At 44.4% G+C, this 16175-nt stretch overlaps 1 protein-coding gene across 2 annotated transcripts in view; it reads left to right on the forward strand.

The window, feature by feature from the left end:
* LOC119971889 (zinc finger protein 143-like) overlaps positions 1-16175 on the forward strand; it is a 131567-nt gene that overhangs the window by 69683 nt on the left and 45709 nt on the right. For both annotated transcript variants that reach the window (XM_038808170.1, XM_038808171.1), the window contains exons 8-10: positions 2556-2678; positions 7653-7728; positions 14836-14961. In XM_038808170.1, coding sequence (XP_038664098.1) covers positions 2556-2678; positions 7653-7728; positions 14836-14961 — 325 coding nt within the window. The remainder of the gene's footprint in view (positions 1-2555; positions 2679-7652; positions 7729-14835; positions 14962-16175) is intronic.

The following is a 16175-nucleotide window of genomic DNA, read 5'->3' on the forward strand; positions in this document are numbered from 1 at the left end:
ATTCCCTTGTAAGCTATGGTTTGCCTCCTTTCCCATTTAAATTTTGCACCAGACAGGGATGAACAATTGTTGCAGTTCACCCATGCGCTCTTTAAATGTTTACCATTGCCTAACCACAATCATCCCTTTAAGTAACATTCCCCAATCCATCATAGCCAACTCACACCTCATACCATCATAGTTTCCTTTATTTAGATTCAGGACCCTGGTTTCAGAATCAACTACGTCACTCTCCACCTTGATGAACAATTCTATCATATTATGGTTGCTCATTCCAAAGGCGCCTTGCACAACTGGATTGCCAACTAATCTTTTATCATTACACAGTACCAAGTCTAGAATGGCTGGGCTGTACTCTAGTTGGTTCCTCAACGTATTGCTCCATAAAACCATCCCAAATAAACTCCAGACATTCCTTCTTTCCAGTATGGATACTAATTTGATTTGCCCAATCTATATGCAGATTAAAGTCATCCATAATTACAGATGTTCTTTTATCACATGCATCTCTAACTCCTTGTGTAACTAACTCCTTCAGCCATTCACCTGAAGAAGGAGCCGTGCTCCGAAAGCTCGTGTTTGAAACAAACCTGTTGGACTTTAACCTGGTGTTGTAAGACTTCTTACTGTGCTCACCCCAGTCCAACGCCGGCATCTCCACATCCTTGTGTAATGCCATTCCCAACATCACCACCTGAGTTTGGGGGTCGATATACAACGTCCACTAATGTTTTTTGATCCTTGGTGTTTCTCAGCTCTACCCATAAAGATTCCACATTGTTGGAGCTAATATCCTTCCTGACTATTATGTTCATTTCCTCTTTAACTAGCAATGCAACTCCACCGCCTTATTTTTTGTCTGTCCTTCCTAAATACTGAATACCTCTGGATGTTCAATTCCCATCCCTGGTCACCCTGCAGTCAAGTCTCGGTAATCCTGACTACATCATACCTGTTTACATCTATTTGCGTGCTTAATTCATCCACTTTATTGTGAAAGCTCTGCGCATTGAGGCACAAAACTTGGGGCTTTTTTTTTACATTTCTTATCCTGTTCCCATTATTTTTTACTGTGGCCTTTTGAGTCTGGTCTTTGATTTCTCTGCCTGTCTCTTTTCTTATTTCTCTTTCTGTCTTTTGTTCTTGTCACTGTTTCCCCTTCTGTATCCTCGCATAGGTTCCCATTCCCCTCCATTTTAGTTGGAACCCACCCGACCCATTCTAGCCAATATTCCTCCCAGGACATCCATTCCGGTCCTGCCCAGGTGTAACCTGTCCAGTTTGTACTGGTCTTACCTCCCCAGAACTGATCCCAATGTTCCAGGAATTTGTGATCCTCCCCCTCACACCATCTCTTCAGCCAATTATTCATCCAATATACTCCTGCTATTTCTGCTCTGACCAGCGTGTGGCACTGGTAGTAATCCTGAGATCACCACCTTTGAGGTCCTACTTTTCAACTTGCTCTCTAACTCCCTATATTCTGTTTTTAGGACCTTGTCCCTTTTTCTTTTAAACCTATGTCATTTGTACTAATGTGCAGCACACCCACTGGCTGTCCCCCCCCCCCACCACCCGCCCGGGTCCCCCTCCAGAATGTCCTATAGCCATTCTGAGACATCCGTGAGCCTAGCACCAGGGAGGTAACATACCATCCTGGGAGTCTCATTTGCTGCCACAAAAATGCCTATCTATCCCCTTACAATTGAATCCCATAGAACTATTGTATTCCCACAATTTTTACCTCTCTCCTGTGCAGCAGAGCCAACCATGGTGCGTTGAATTTGACTGTTGCTGCTTTACCCTGAGAGGTCATTCCCCTCAACAGTATCCAAAGTGGTGCATCTGTTTTGCAGGGGAATGGCCACAGGAGATTCCTAGTCTGCCTGCCTAGTCCTCTTGCTCTGCTTGATGGTCACCCATTCCCTTCCTGCCTATGGAGTCTTGGCCTGCGGTGTGGGAATGGTACCATTTGGCCCCGCCATTTTGGCGCCGATCTTTTGGCGCCGTTTTTTTTGGCGCTCAATTGTTTGGCGCTACGCATTTTGGCGCCGATCTTTTGCCGCTCGGCCGCCAATATTACCTACTTAATAACCACTTTTCTTAAACCTTTAAAACCAACATTTTAACGTAATAGGAACTGCCTAGTTAGTACTAATCACCTAGTTCTGTAGCGCAACATACTCTTAGAATTTAACTTTACTGATTCTCGTGCCTGGGGAATTGCTAACTATCTGTTTTTATATTTTAGCTTGCTTTCAGTTGTATTCTAAATAAGGAAATATGTAAAAAAAATCAACATGAATACCGAACGAGGTTAGATGTAGAAAATATTTCTTGTTGAAATGAAAGGGGTTCAAAGTTTATGTCATGTAATTAAATGTCATGCAAGGAATAAAAGTATGTTTTAAAAGTGGAATTTAGCACTTCTATTTGTGTAATTTACAATGACAGTGGGCAGAATTCTGTGTCGAAGAGAATGATAAATTAGGAACCACAGAATAGCACAAAATTCAGCAGTAAGTTACTTATCAATATTTGTTCTGTTTACCAAGATTGTCCTTCAGGGTCACGTAACAGCGCGAGTGAGTGCCAAGGCTCAGCAGCTGGGAGAAAAGGCTTTCCGTTGTGAATATGAAGGTTGTGGAAGATTATACACAACTGCTCATCATCTCAAGGTACAGCTTGAAGTTGCATTGGCTAACTTAATCATTGCTTTAATGAAAAAGAACTTGAAAAACGCAATCATTTAGATCGAAAGCAAAATACCGTGGATGCTGGAAATCTGATATAAAAACAAATCATCGGGTCAGGCATCTGTGGAAAGAAATGGAGGTCGATCACTTGTCATCAGAATCTTGTTATTACAATTATTTTGTGCCTCATGTTCTTGAGACATTCTGAAGTATTTTTCAGCCAGTAAGTTAATATCCAAGTGTACTTATTGCTGTTATGCAGACAAACATCGCAACCAATTTCCACACAGTCAGGTCCCACAAACTGCAACTAAATGAATAACTAGTCAATCTGGTGGTGGCAGTTGAGGAAGGATCATTAGCCAGAAAAGTAGAAAAATTCTCTGCTCCGCTTTGAACAGCGCCACAGGTGCTTTATGTACAATTGAACAGACGATCCCAGACATTCAAAATACAGCACTTCCAACTGCGGTACTTCCTTATTTCTGCACTGAAATATCCAGCTGGAGCAGGCTTGTCCAATATTTTTGCATGGGTGGGTGAAGGGGTGGATGCGGGGGGTAGGGAAATGACCATTATTTTATAAGATGGTGAGTATGTGGGTGTCCAGCTCACTCCCAGTGATCCATTGTGACTGACAATCCTGAGATTGGGAGTGAGCCAGGCACACACACACTCTCTCTCTCCACCCCCACACTCACTCACAGCCTTTCTCCCTCTCTCCCTTCCCCTCCATACACAATCACACCCCCTCTTTCACACACACATACCTCCTTTTCCTCCATACACACTGTTATACCTTCTAAACCACTATGTATTTCTGATGGACAAATTATTAGGCAAGTTGCTTAATACAATAATAGTTTATTAACAAACACACACGGTTAATATTAACCAATCATACACATGCAAGTTGAACTCTAAACTAATTAACTTAATGTCCAGGTGACTGGCAAGTACAGTGCAGATAAGGCCTTATCTGTAATCTTGTAGTCTGGCAGTGCTGGATGTCTGTTGCTGGTCGCTTGTGTCCTTGACTCTGGTCCCTCTGTGGATGTTATGGATGGTCTTCTTCCTGGCTGGTATCACCGTTGCTGTTGGCTGTCGAAAGCTGCAGTCGAGAGAGCGAGTGGTTGGCTGCACAGCACCTTTTATCCCTGAGATTTTCGCACGCTTTTGGGCGGTCCCAGGTGAAGGTCCAGTGGATCGATCAGGTCTCGATCACCCTGATCGATCTTAGCCAATTGACACCTCGATGGGTGGGTGAGTCCCGGTTGTCCATAGCCATTCGTGTCCGAGGCACATAGGCCTTCCCAAATAAGGAAAGAAGGCGCCACTGAGTCTGCCACTTATTGTGTTTCTACCTGGAGCCCATTGTCCTGGGATGTCCTTTTAATGGCCTTTTCCCTACGTTAGTTTCTGCATAAGTCTGAGCTGCAGCCTGTCTGTGGTCAGGCTTGGCCAAATTTCCCATTGATCTCATAGGGAGAACGTGCAGACTCCGCACGGACAGTGACCCAAGCCGGGAATCGAACCCGGGTCCCTGGCCCTTGGAAGCAACAGTGTTAATCACTTAACGTTTGTATCGCCCTTTCCGCCAGCCTTTTGAAGCCGGGTGATACGGGGCCTTATGGATGTGCCGCCCCTGTTAGCCTTCAAGAATCCCGAGAACTCTTCACTTGTGCACTTCATTCAGCCATTGTCAGTAACTAACACCTCTGGGATGCCTTGTGTACTGAAGGGCAAACGCAGCTTTTTGATGGTCGCCGACATTCTATGGACTTCCAACCACTTAGAGTGGATATCTATCATGAGGAACATTGAGCCTTGAAACGGGCCGGCAAAGTCAGTATGTAACCACGCCCACGGTCACTTCAGCTATTCCCAAGGGTGAAGGAGGGGCTGTAGAAACTTCTGGTGCTCCTGGCATACGCTGCACGACTGGGCCACTCTCTCAGTCAGCGTCCAAGCCTGGCCACCAAACGTAGATACGTGCTAGCATTTTCATTTTTGGCACCACTGAGTGTCCGTTATACCGATCCCTCAAGATCAGGTCATGGTACTTTTCCAAGATGATGACGCACATACCCCACTGCAGAATGTCAACTTCCACACTAAACTCAGACATCTTCGTCAGGAACGTCACATGTGACAATTAGTGGTTTTGCGGGATCATAATATGTTAACAGCCGAAGAAGTCAATTGTTTCTTTTTTTAAACCATAAATTTACAGTACCCAATTATTTTTTCCAATTTAAGGGCAATTTAGCATGACCAATCCACCTCCCCTGCACATCTTTTGGGTTATGGGGGTGAGAATCATGTAGACACAGGGAGAATGTGCAAACTCCACATGGACAGTGACTTGGGGCCGTGTTCGAACCCGGGTGCTCAGTGCCAATTGTTTCTTTACTTGTTGGAAATATTCTTCTTGCTGCTTCCTCCACACCCACTCCTGGTTCTTTTTTAAAAGGAGATGCAATGGGGCCAACATTGTCGAGAGGCTGGGGATGAACTTGCCATAATAGTTCACCAATCTCACAAAAGACTGTAGTTCGTGGTGCTTGTAGGAGTAGGAACCTGCTGAATGGTGTGCACCTTCTCTGTGACCGGGTGTAAGGCCCCATGGTCCACTGTGTAATCCAGGTGCACTACTTCTTTTGCAGAAAAGCACAGTTCGCTCTCCGCAGGCAGACGCCCATCTCAAAGAACCGATTGGGCACTTTGTCTAAGTTATTTAGATGCTTCTGTTCGGTCGTACCCGTGACCAACACGTCATTCTGATATACCACTCGCGGCAACCCCTGTAGAATGTGTTCCATCACCCTCTGGAATATGGCACAGAAATATTCCAAAGGGTAGCCTGGTGTATACGTACAGACCTCTGTTGTGTGTTTATAGTGACTTATTTTTGGGAGACCAAATCCAATTCTAACTGCAAATATGCATCGCTCATATTGAGCTTGGTAAATGAGTGTCCAACGGCCAATTTTGCATATAGGTCCTCCATGTGGGAATCGGGTAGCGGTCCAAATGGGAAGCCCTGTTATCTGTTAGCTTATAGTCCCCACACAATCTGACCACCGTATCTGGTTTGAGCACTGGGATCACCGTGCTGCCCAATCGACAAAATGTACGGGCCTGATGATCCCAAGGCTTTCGAGCCGGCTTTAACTTTCACTAACAAAATGTAAGGGACCGGGCGAGCTCTGAAATGCGCCCAAGTCGACTTAAATTTTTGCCCTGTCCCTCGACCACAGCACCTGGATCTCTGGCTGACTTGCGGCTTGTGTTTCCTTCGGGCCCTTCGACCACAGTCCCACAATGTCCTGGCTCTCCCTCTACAGACTCCGGGGAGGTATCCCGTCAGGATGACTCAGTCTTTGATCAATGGGCCTGGCCTCCACGGCGCTCAGCCGAGGACAGGGTCTCGGTCTGGGTGGATGGTGGTGCTCGCCAGGAGGGTGCGCATCCTAGAGCATTTACCTCCGTCGCCTGGATCTCCTGCACCCCTAGCTTACTGCTTTCCTGGGAAAGTGAAATTTGCATGGCCTGCTGCAGATTTAAGGATGGTTCGGCTAGCAATTTATTTTGAGTAGCCACATTATTTATACCACAGACCACATGGTCGAATAGCATTTCTGAAAGGGAGTGCCTTATTCACAAAATTCGGCTATTTTTCGCAGCCTTGACAAAAACTTGGTTACGGACTCTCCAGGGGTCTTTTCTGCTGTACTGAAACAGTATCTCTGCACTATTGCAGACGGTGTAGGCTTCAAGTGTTGTCCCACAAGTGTTATCAATTGTTCAGAAATGTTAGTGGCTGGATCTGCAGGATATGTGAGGCTTCTTATCACACCGTGGGAATGTGCACCACAGACAGTCAGCAGAATTACTGTGTCGTTCACTATCTCTGATATTGTTCGCCAGGAACAAGTAACTCTTGCATTCCTTGTACTGTGTCTAATCCTGTAAGCTTGCGTTGAATGTGTTTAATTTTCCAAACAGAGGCATATTCAAAAAGAAATTCCAACCTTGGTCCAGCACAAGTAAGGGAGATGGTTCACCCGATGGTGAGCAGTGTCGACAGTAATCCAGTTGTACCCTCCTCTCCAGTTTTGTAGCCCACAAATGAGTCTGAACTGAGAAGGCTAAAGAAAACTTGGTTTATTACAGCACACAAGTATTTACAATATACATCAACACTCCGCCGGGTCTGTGTTGTCAGTACCATGCCTGGCCGAATTTGTACAGAACTTAACCCTGGATGGTTTAGGGCTCCACACCCCCTTAGAGGGGGAGCTTGTATCCGACGAGACTCACGGGGAGACTGATTCTTCCCATCCCGTAGGTCTTGTGTGGGTTATAACACTCTGATATCATTCATAGTAATATGGAGCTTGAACTAATAACTTCTTAGCAGCTGAGATGGTAACTACAGCTAGAATGCTAATCATGGTTGGCATAACCAGTGATCAATACAAAATAGTGAGACTGAATTGTTTCAAGACCCAGTCTGTTTCGTTCTGATTAGAGCAAGGAGACATCAAGCAAAGAATGGACACCTCCCAAAATTGTAGAAAGACCATTGGAGTAGACAGGCATAGTTGGGGCCAGCCATGTAAATACCATCTTATTTAATGGTTGGTGAAGAAGGGGGTAAAATTAGAGAGGGGAAACATACCTGAAATACTCAGGAAAGAAGTAGACTGACTTCTTGTATGAAGTATTGGAGGGCTGCCAGCATCCAGTACACTGTAGCGGAAGTCAATTCCTTTTAGGAGAGTGGGATAAGATGAGAGAAAATTGGAATGAGCATTTCACCCCATCCACCCATAACACTACCATGAACAAATACAAGAAATTTCCAAGCTGCAGGAGAATTAAAAATTTGTGTTTGTTCTTGATATATTTGATATTTTCTAATCTATTTCAGTTTTTATTATGTAATTATAGGTACACGAGAGGGCACATACTGGGGATCGGCCATACAGATGTGAACATCCGAGCTGTGGAAAAGCTTTTGCTACAGGTACCTCTTGATGTAAATTAATTCATTATTGTGTGGATACAAGATTTATATTATTAGAAAATTTAGCACAGAGGGAGGGCATTTGATCCATCATAATATTACCACTGTTCACTCCACATTGTGTCGATCTAGTGCACCATGCAGGGTTGTGTGTCGCGTGGGAATAGAACCATCATCAGAGGTCTATCACCCATGCCAAAATGCCATTTTAAGAGCAAATGGAGTGTTCAGATTTATTGCTGGTATGGGCAACGAACAAAAAAATAAGAAATAGTGACAAGAAATAAGGTCATCATCAGGTCACATATTAAATATTGTCCTTTGTGATAGCTATCAAAATCCTTGAAAACTTTCAGAGAGGGTGACTGGATGGATACACAATTTTATGGGCCTTAGTCGCCATAATAGAGTTGTAATTTTTTAAAGTGCAAAATATAAGCAGATTTGATTGAAGTATTTAAAACATTTGCACTCGGTAAAGCTGGTTTTGCTATTTGAGCAACATGGGTTGGGGTGTACCAATGTAAGTGACGTAAGTGTAAGATTCCTAAGCAGAGAACTCATCTAGACGGTAGGAGGCACTTTTTCCGTACTTTCTGTACTGCCAAATGTGTTGAAATCACATGTATCAAATGTGGATTCAGAAGGGAACTGGATGAGTTAATATATCAAAACGTTGAAGATATAGGGCTGATGGCACCAGCTTATAGGAATTAACTTCTGATTCACAACTGCAGTCCTAGTTTCTGTTGTAGGTTTAGGTTTTAGTTTTAAACATTGACATTTCTCACCATTTTATTAATTATATTAATTAATTATACCAATCTCATTCCCAGTTTTACTTATCCAAATGCACAAGTTCTGGTCCATGGACTATTGTCAAATTGTATATTCTTATATTTAGGAAAAACAGCAGACCTGAGGATTGGGAGCAGTTTAGAATTCAGCAATGGAGGACCAAGGAATTGGTTAAGCAGGGGAAAATAGAGTAAGAGAGTAATCTTGCGGGTAACATAAAAACTGACTAAAAGTTTTGGGGCAGCATAGTGGCGCAGTGGTTAGCATTGCTGCCTCACGGTGCCCAGGTCCCAGGTTCGATCCCGGCTCTGGGTCACTGTCTGTGTGGAGTTTGCACATTCCCCCGTGTTTGCGTGGGTTTCGCCCCCACAACCCAAAGATGTGCAGGGTAGGTGGATTGGCCATGTTAAATTGACCCTTAATTGGCAAAAAAAATTTCAAAAAAAAGATTGGTGAAGACAAATGTAATCCCTTGCAGTCAGAAACAGGAATTTATAATGGGGAACAAAAAAATGGCTGACCAACTAAGTACATACTTTGGTTCTGCCTTCACAAAGAAGGACATATATATCAAAACAGAGATGTTGTGGAACACGGTTTAGCGAGAGGGAGGAACTGAAGGAAATTAGTATTAGTAGAGAAATGGTGTTGTGGAAACTGATGGGATTGAAGGCCGATAAATCCCGAGGGCCTAATAATTTACAGGAAGTGGCCCTAGAAATATTTGATGCACTGATAGCCATCTTCCAAGTTCCTATAGACTCTGGAACAGTTCCTACAGATTGGAGGGTAGCTAATGCAACCCCACTATTTAAAAAGGGATGTAAAGAGAAAACAGGGAATTATAGACCAGTCAGCTTGACATTGGTGTTGAGGAAAATTCTAGAGTCCATCATCAAAGATTTTATAGCACTTCAAAACAGTGGTAGAATCGGACAGAGTTAGCATAGATTTACGAAAGGGAAATCATGCTTAACAAACCCACTGGAATTCTTCAAGGATGTAATTAGAGTTGACGAGGGGGAGCCAGTGGATGTCGACTTATTGAACTTTCAAAAGACTTTCGACAAAGTCCCACATAATAGGATAGTGTGTAAAATTATAGTGCGTGAGATTGGGGAAAGTGTATTGTGATGGATAGACAGGAAACAAAAATAATAAACTGGTCTTTTTCCGAATGGCAGGCAGTGACTTGTGGGATACCACAGGGATCAGTGCTAGGACCCCAGCAATTCAAAATATACAATAATGATTTAGATGAGGGAACTAATTGTAATAGCTCCAAATTTGCAAATGACAAACTGGGTGGGAGAGTGAGCTGTAAAAAAAGAGTTACTGTGAAAAGCCCCTAGGCGTCACATTCCGGTGCCTGTTTGGGGAGACTGGTACTGGAATTGAACCGTGCTGCTGGCCTGCCTTGGTCTGCTTTCAAAGCCAGCGATTTAGCCCTGTCACTATTGTAATGTTTGTAATGTAATACAATAGCAGCAGCAGATAAATCATGATTCTGTTTAAAACTTTGATGGAAGCTGACTTTTGCTGCAAATCTATATGCTCATGAACCTTCACACAATGTGTTCATGTCCTGAGTCTATAGTGTCCAATGTTCCCTCAAAACTTTTTTTGTACTAGGCAGTCTACAAACTTCTCTCAATATTACTTTTTGTCCATGGGCTGTCTACGTTTGTAAAGTCACTGAACTGTTTCAAACAGTGAGCTACCTGTTTATTTTATGTGTGGCACATTCCAGATTGCTGAGGCTTCTCATGTGTGCAACACAAGACGTTACTCTCTTCCCACTGCTCCTATTCTACTTCTCCTCAAAAACCCCTTTCCCATTCCACCTCTAACTGGTTTCATTACGTTTCCACCATCACCCATCTCAATCCACTTCTCTCTCTAGTTCCATTCTCACTCTTCTCTCTCCCTAATCCTATTCTACCTCTCCCCTCAATTCTACCTCACCTTTAATTTCCTGTTCCACGATGATGTGTAATTATTAAAGCCTACCAATAAAGTTATTTCTGTTTAAATACACAAGTCTCAAGATATCATCAATGAGCCACCACCACAGCAGCATAAAGAAATCCATATTATCACATGGTGTCAGAAGTGGAATTTGGTGATGGTACCTTGGTCATTGATGGTGGTGATCAATGATGACAAGAAAGGTGGCAACCAAATGCAGGAACACTGGTATGGAACACTGAAGCCTCACAAGACAAAGAGCTGTGACTTTGAAAAAAAGGAACTTAAAAACCGAATTGCTGCAAAGTTCAGAAAGCACACTGTTGCTTTAAATTTGAAACAAAAGCCAAAGAAAGGGCAAACAACCTGCAGAGTTCAAGCCTCATGCCTTTCAAAATAATGGCACCTGCCAGGTCTTCCGAAGCGCAGGGAGATCAAAGCCATGAAGGAACCGATAGCTCGCAGCTTTGAAAGGAAACACTTCTGCCGAAACACACTCATTAAAATAGACTTCAGTGGTTTAGAAAAATAAGGATGAAGTATTAAAAAGCAGCTACCATTGCTGGTCTCCCAAAAAAACATGGGAAACACACAGATACACCACAGCCACTGACAGCTGAGTAAAAAAAATAAACAGTGACAGTCTTAAAGAGGCATACCCCCGAAAGGAGGGCACCAAAGGACCAAATGAAGGGCAATTAGAGATTTGCCTACCGGAAACAAGTCAACACTTCATCAGATACAGACCCAGTCAACGGTGAAGCCAAAAGAAAGGGCAAAAATGTTCTTCTTCAACAGAAAACAAGGAGCCTTAAATGAGATCGGAAAATGTAAATCCGACACTGAAGTACATGAACCAAGAAGAATAAAAGCACCGGAGGTCTCCGATGGACCAAAAACCATTGAATTGAATGACAGAATTCATAAGTTTGCAAAACGTTTTGCAAATGCAACAGCAAAAAGAATTAAAGCTCTAGAGAAGACATTCAAACAACAGGATGAAATGGCTGATGGCAAACCTGGAGAAAATAAGAAAGTTCCAAACATTTACAACATTAAGTTAAGAAGTAGGAGAAATTAATGAAGATAATGGAGAATAAACTGAACTCTGAAAAAGCAACTACAAAATATAAGAACAAGTCTAGTGAAGAATTGAATCAGGAGAATAAGAGCTTTAAAGAAGAAACTAAGCAGAGCAGTGGTTAGTACAGCTGCCTCACGGCGGCAGGAACCCAGATTTGATTTTGGCCTTGGGTGACTGTGTGGGGTTTGCATGTTCTCCCAGTTTCTGTGTGGATTTCCTTTGGCTGCTCCCGTTTCCTCCCACAGTCCAACAATGTGCAGATTAGATGGATTGGCCATGCTAAAAAAAGATTTTCCGATGGTGTCCAAAGATGTGCAGGTTAGGTGGGGTTACGGGGATGGGGTGGGGGAGTGGGTCCCGGTAGGGTGCTCTTTCAGGGGTCGGTGCAGACTTGGTGGGCCGAATGGCCCCCTTCTACACTGTTGGGATTCTATGGGTTCTAAAACTGAGATAGAAGAATTGAATTTGTAACTGGCAAGTCGCAACAAGGTATGTGAAGTAACTATTCAGAGCCTTCAGAAAGAAGTTGAAGCTTGACAATGAAAAATTAACTGAAGAGGTAAAAGCTCCGGAATTTACAGCAAAATGAGCAACCCCAACACAGAAAGAAACTGAGATCATGAGCAAGATTTTCCGGCTGTTCAAGCTGACAGGATCATCCGGTCCCACTGATAGCGCACCCCTGCTGTGGGTTTCCCAACATCAAAGAGAGGTAAGTAAAGTGCAATCACACGCTTGAGTGTTTGGAATCACTTAGTGCTTAGAGTGAACTTACCTCTCTTTGATGTGGTCAATATTTGTAAACATTGAGGGGTTCATCACTAAGGCCACTGAATCATGAAGGGAGATGAATGAATCAAAGCTGCAGATGGTTTGTAGAAGCTGTCAATCACAGACCACTACTCACAAGCTCACAGGTGTTCTCCTTCGAGTAATGGATAGGTGGAGCTTCAAGATAAGTGTTGCAGCTGTAGTTTTTCTCACTACCCTTGTCAGGAATGCAGGAATACTCTCTAGACGGGAATTGGGGGCAGGGATCCCTGTGGTTGGTGGGGGTTGGGGGGGGGGGGTCCCCTTTGGTCAGAGCGGTCTCCCTATTGCAGGGATCCCTGATCTCTCTATTACAAGGATCCCGGGGTCACCCCCGTACTTAGGGGTTGGGGGGGGGGGTCACCCCCGTACTTAGGGGTGGGGGGGTCACCCCCATACTTTGTGCCGGGAATCCCTCGTATTACAGTCTGTGCATAAATTTGCATGGCAAGGAACACTGAATTGCTTGCCGGTTTGCACTCCCAGGGGGATTGTAAACCCGCTGCAATTCACTCTGGCGGGAAAACATAGGGCGCGATTCTCCGCACCCCACGCCGGGTGGGGGAATCGCGGGAGGGCGGGGCGAATCACGCCATGCCGCCCTGGCACCCTCCGCGATTCTCCCACCCCCCCAAAAATGGCGTGTCACGTTTTGCGACAGGCCGCTCGGAGAACCGTTTCTCACGCCGACCGGCGATTCTCCGGCCCGGATGGGCCGAGCAGCCTGCTGAACCCGACCTGTTCATGCCGGCGCCAACAACACCTGGTCGCTGACAGCGTGAACAGCGCGCGACCGGTAAGTGTGGGGCCTGTGGGGGGCAGAGGGAGGATCGAGCACCACGGGCGTGCTCAGCAGATGTCTGGCCCGCGATCGGTGCCCACGGATCGTCGGGCCGGTGTCTCTAAAAGACGCACTCTTTTCCCTCCGCTGCCCCGCAAGATCAAGCCGCCATGTCTTGCGGGGCAGTGGAGGGGAAGACGGCAACTGCGCATGCACGGGTTGGCGCCGGCCAACCTGCGCATGCGCGGCTGATGTCACTTCGGCGCTGCCGGCCGCGTCATTCCCGGCGCGCCGCTTTGACGCAAGCGTCAGTGCCGGGCGCTCGGGATTCACGCGCCGCCGCTCTTAGCCCCTGGGGAGAATAGGGGGCGAGGAGCGGCCTCCGACGCCGGAGTGAAACACTCCAGGTTTCACTCCGGCGTCGGCTGTTTGTCTCCCTTTGGGAGAATTGCGCCCATAGTCTCTCAATCAGAGTATCTAGCCCCAAGTGTTTCAATTATTTCCTCATAACCCAGACTGTTGACATAACAAATCTATTTTATGACTTTTCTCTGTACTGTCTCCAGCGCCAGAATCTGTCTCTTTTTCTCAGAGACGAGAACAAGATGCACTGCGCAAGATTTGGTCTGACCAGAGCACTATAAAGTATTGTCCCCTTCCCAGCTGCATGTGTGCATGACTGTGCAGCAACTGAAAGAATCACGCAGGCTGCTCATGAGTTGTCCTATTAAACTACCGTGCATGTGTGTTTAACAATAAATTAAAGAAACTGTGTATTGAAATGAACAAGCTGCCTAGGACAAAATCAAAAATTCAAGGGATATTGGTGTACATGTTGATTTATAACTTCTGCGTTACTGATTTGACTACGTCATTCAACAATCTATTGACCTAGGTGATTGCTGCTTTTCACTGTCAGCCGTGTTTAGTGCTCAGTCTATAAAACATTACTGTGTTTGTTAGCAACTTCAACACCATTCATCAAATACATATTTTGTGTGAAAGACTGCAGTTTTCTCTATTAAATTTTATTGTCATCATTCAGCTTGCAGATTTACTTTTGTCAAATTCATTTTGTCATTCCAGGGCTGCCTTCTCTGATTCTACTGGTCTCTCTCTCTCTCTCTCTCTCTCTCCTCTCTCTCTCTCTCTCTCTCTCTCTCTCTCTCTCTCTCCCCCCCCCCCCCCCCCCCCCCCCCCCCCCAGTTTATCATTAGCAGATTTTACAACTCTTCATTGAGTTGTCAGGCCACATTTGTAAATTTTTTAACCAGGTAGAGATCCGAACATTGAGTCGAGGAACACATCACTTAGTACTGCAGCTGCCCTACGCCCTGCCGTAACTCCTCTGAGTAATTGTTAGCTTCTGCCCCACTTAGTTTCTTACCCATTCGCAGCATTTACCATGAATCCCCAGTTTCGAGTTTAATAATTGGAATAGACTAACAAGAACCTATATTGCATTCAGAATGCAGGCACTTTGTAATGGCCACAGAAAATATTATCAGTTGAAACGTTTATTCAAAAATGCCAACAAATATCAGTTACATTTTTTTCCAATTGTTCCACAAGGTTCCTCCATGTGCTGTCCTGTAGCAATCTGTATGAGGAAACTGCTGTTCAAAGTTCTCTTCTCCGCTTATTAATGCTTGTGTTGCATTTTCAGGATATGGATTAAAAAGCCATACAAGAACTCATACAGGCGAAAAGCCTTACAGGTGCCCAGAAGAAAGTTGTGACAAAGCATTTAAAACCTCAGGGGATTTACAGAAACACATCCGAACTCACACAGGTAAAACGGGATATAAAATTATATCGTCAGTCCATCATTGTCGCTGAATCAAGATCTTGGGACTCCCTGCCTAACAGCACTGAGGGAGTACCTACACCACATGGGCTGCAGCTGTTCAAGAAGACGGGTCACCACCACCTTCTCGAGGGCAGTTAAGAATGGGCAATAAAAATACTGGCCTAGCCAATGACATCCATGTCCTGTGAAAGAATATTTTTAATAATTTTACGTGGTTAAGGAAATGGATCTTTCATTTTGTTTAATCTTACCAAAGCACCATCTCATATTTGCATCCTCACATCCTTGATTAGAAGAGTAACTTACTTGGATACTAGCTATTTTTTAAAGTGGACCTTTCAGGGAAATACTTAAGTCTTCGGTAAAAATATTAATGTTTGTAATCGTACAGTGATTTCCTGTCAGGGCAACTTGAGGCAACCTACAGTTATAGATTATATCTTTATGACAATATTCTCTACATTTTTCAGAGTTAGCAATATATATCTTTAATTCCAAACCCCTACAAAACCAGCCGCTATTTCCGATTTCTATGAAACGTAATATCAGTGTAATTTCCACATATCTATTCACACATGCTCCCACCGTGAAACCACAACTTGCATTTATGTAACACTTGAATTAAGTAAAATGTTCCAAAGTGCGTCTCAGGAGTGTTGTGTAACAATTTTTAATACCAAGACAGAAAAGGAGATATTAGGACAGGTGACCAAAAGATCATTGAAAGAGGGAGCAGTGTCTTGAAGAAGTAGATTGAGGTCTAGAGATGGGGGAGCTTGAAGAGGGAATTCCAGAGTTTAGGGCCAAGGAAGTCAACAATGCAAGTGGTAGCGTGACTAAAATTGGAATGGCTAAGAAGCCACAATTGGAGCAGCACAGTGATTTTGGATGGTTGTATGGCTGGGGAGTTGGCAGAGATAGGGAAGGGCCAAACCATGGAGAGATTCCTGACAAGAATGAGAAATTTAAAGTTGAGTTGCTTAACCTTGTACCAGTGTAGGTCAGCGATCACAGGGATCTGGATGAGGTCAGCAAACACAGGGATGAGGATGAAAGAGACTTGGTATGAGTTAGGATATGGCAGAAGAGTTCCAGATGGGCTCATGTTTGTGTAGAGTGGAAGATGTGAAGTCAGCCAGAATGTCATTGAAATTGTCTAGAGGTAACAGGGGCAGGAATGAGGGTAACCATTGCAG

Source organism: Scyliorhinus canicula, chromosome 9 (assembly GCF_902713615.1).
Source record: "Scyliorhinus canicula chromosome 9, sScyCan1.1, whole genome shotgun sequence".
Taxonomy (NCBI): Eukaryota; Metazoa; Chordata; class Chondrichthyes; order Carcharhiniformes; family Scyliorhinidae; genus Scyliorhinus; species Scyliorhinus canicula.